Raw genomic sequence first — 2,625 nt, forward strand, 5'->3', positions numbered from 1 at the left:
CCTGCTCCCTCCTGGAGAATTTCCCCATCTGATCATGCAAGCAACACACCTGCACACTTTTTTTTTCTGCAATCAATGATTTTTAATTCACAATTTGACAAATATATGAATAGTTTGATTTTAAATCTAGTGCATCCTCATTAAACTTGGACTTTCAGCCTTCATTGTGCAATGAAATTGGGAAGGAAAATGGTTGTTTAACTGGCCCTGGACTGTGTAGTTTTCAGGTGTCAGCAAGACAACAATAAACTGCTGTGCCATGGCTGTGAGGTACATTATGGACTCACAAGTCGTTGACAACCTGAATTCTTGCACAGTTCTGCAACTGCCCCAAGTGGTGGCAGCGAGAAGGAAACACTGCTTTTCCTTCTGACCATTTAAGAGGGCCACATCGGGGTCCTGCTCATCACCAAAGATTCAGGGAAGAGGTAGGAAATTAGCAGCAATAGTCACTTGCCCACCACCATGGAGGGCTACTCCTCCTACCCTCTGAGAAGCCACCGTATGTTGGTCCCCTGATATCCTATTCCAAGATGTCTGGAGCCCCTGGCAGCAGGGAGCTGCAGGGCTCTGCCTCCTCCTCCTCCCAGAGGAGGCTCAAGGCTCCCTGCCCCCAAGCCTGCAGCCTGGCACAGCCAGGAGCCCGAGAGAAGGGCTGGCACAGGACAGACAGGGTGCACAGGAGCCCACCATGCCCCGAGGCTGGGGGTGCTCCATCCTGCCTGATCCCAGCTGGGGGCGGTGGGGTAACACACCACTAAGTGCAAGGAAGGGAACCTCCCCACACAGCACTTCCCCTTATAGCACTTGGGGAAGGCTCTAGAAGGCCAAAAGGCCACGAGTGTTTCCAAGTGCCATCGTCTTCCATCAGCAAACGCTCCCACTGAGCTGGCAGTGCCGAGAAGCGGGACGCCCTTGGCGCTGCCACCTGCGCTTCCCTCAGCACGGGCTGGGTGACGGCACCAACCACGTCACCATCCACACTGAGACACTGCAGCAGAGGTACAAACCCTGGGGGAGGGAAGCACCCCACAGACCACGACGTGGGCACCTGCAGCCACCTCTGCTCCTGGCGGTTGAGGCCACCAGGACGTCTCAAACCTGCAGAGAGGCTGTTGCCCATCACAGGTTGTCCACATTGAGGTCTGCAGGCCAGTACCGGTCATCCATGTACTGGGCACTGTCTGCGACAGGACTGGGGGGACTGGGGGGCCTGGGGGGCAGGCTGCTGGCCAGCTCCTCCTCCCACTCCACCTCCACCAGTCTGTAGAGCTCCATGGTCGTCTGCGCATCCTCCACTGACGAGTGCCCTTTGCAGCCGACCTGAAAGCAAAGGGGAGAAAGTCCTATTAGGAGGGGCTCAAAACAGTCTCTTTGCTTGCTCATGAGGACAAATGCTCAGAGACAGCAAGGGTCAGATCCAGCCTTACACAGGCCTGGACGTCTGCACTTCTTATGGGGGGTTATAGTCCCCAGCACTGCCTGGGGGCTCCCTGCTTCCCTGAGGTGCCGAATGGCAGCTCAGCTACGGGAGCTGGTCTCCCCCAGCTTGACTGTGGACTGAAGGGATCATGACTGCAGCACCAGGGAGGCTGGTGCTCACCTGGATATTTTTGTGGAGCAGATGCTTGGCCAAGCTCTTGAGAGAAGCATTGGCTTTGACAGGTATTCCTGCCTTCTGGTTCAGCAAAGGGATGCAGCTTGTGTCTCGGGTCCTCTCCTTTGGATGGAAGTACTTGAGAGCCTGGAAGTCATTGTGGATGGCGTGTCCCACCACAATCTTGTCTTTCAAGATCTTCAGGATCTGGAAGGGTCAGATGAGGTTAGACAAGCAGTGCAGCAAATGAAACACAAAGTATAAAATAAACCCTTTTGCATTACATTTATTATCTTTGGTTCTAGTCTTTTGGGTCCCAGTAGCGAGTGATAAACAAGGTCCCATTACAGGGGGTAACTCAAGTCCAGAGCAGCACAGGGCAGGTGCACAGAGCACTGCCTAAAGCCCAAGGCCACGGAGGCTCAGCTAGAGCAAACCAGTCTGGCGTGGACAAGGACAAGGCGTAGGTGGCTCCTGGCTTTGTGCTCGTGTCCCTACATCAGAGCAGCTCTGTGTGGGTCCTCTCATACCCCAGGCTGTGCTGACAGAACGCAGGCAGCCCAGGTACAGCAGAGCGTCACGGGCTATTTCTAACCCCTCCCCAGGCACAGGCCTGCTGCAGGGGCTGCTGCTGCCGCCTGCCCAGGGTTTGTCTGCAGGGGTCCAGAGCTTCCCTGGCAAAACCCCGAGCGACCAGCAGCAGGTACAAGCTAAAAGCAGCACCATTTTTATAACAAAAGCCCCCCATGAGAGGGGCCAAAAGGAGGTGCTGTCACAGCTAGGGACACACCATGCGTTTGCCTGAATCCCAGCAAAAAAGCTATTGGGAGCGGATCACGCCAAGAGGAAATGGGCTAAATCCCTGGCACGGTCACCCCCCCCGCCCCGTGGGGCCGCCCGTCCCCGTTTCACCTCTGCGCGGGCCGCCCTGAAGGGAATGGCGCCCTTCAGGTGCCGCCGGGTGACGCCGCTCCAGCGCGTGCGGTAGTCCACGACGGGCTCGGGCGGCCGCACGTAGCGGTCGTAGA

At 56.4% G+C, this 2,625-nt stretch overlaps 1 protein-coding gene across 1 annotated transcript in view; it reads right to left on the reverse strand.

Moving 5' to 3' along the window:
* Positions 1–264: 264 nt before the first annotated feature.
* The window catches only part of LOC112944805 (apoptosis-enhancing nuclease-like), a 9,582-nt gene continuing 7,221 nt past the window's right edge, over positions 265–2,625 (reverse strand). The window contains exons 2-4 of the mRNA XM_026036316.1: positions 2,510–2,623; positions 1,604–1,804; positions 265–1,323 (exon numbers count right to left, since the gene is read on the reverse strand). Of these exons, the coding sequence (XP_025892101.1) occupies positions 1,123–1,323; positions 1,604–1,804; positions 2,510–2,623 (516 nt within the window). The 3' untranslated portion in view covers positions 265–1,122. The remainder of the gene's footprint in view (positions 1,324–1,603; positions 1,805–2,509; positions 2,624–2,625) is intronic.

The sequence above is a fragment of the Nothoprocta perdicaria genome, unplaced genomic scaffold (genome assembly GCF_003342845.1).
Source record: "Nothoprocta perdicaria isolate Ctin4 unplaced genomic scaffold, notPer1 scaffold_176, whole genome shotgun sequence".
NCBI lineage: Eukaryota > Metazoa > Chordata > Aves > Tinamiformes > Tinamidae > Nothoprocta > Nothoprocta perdicaria.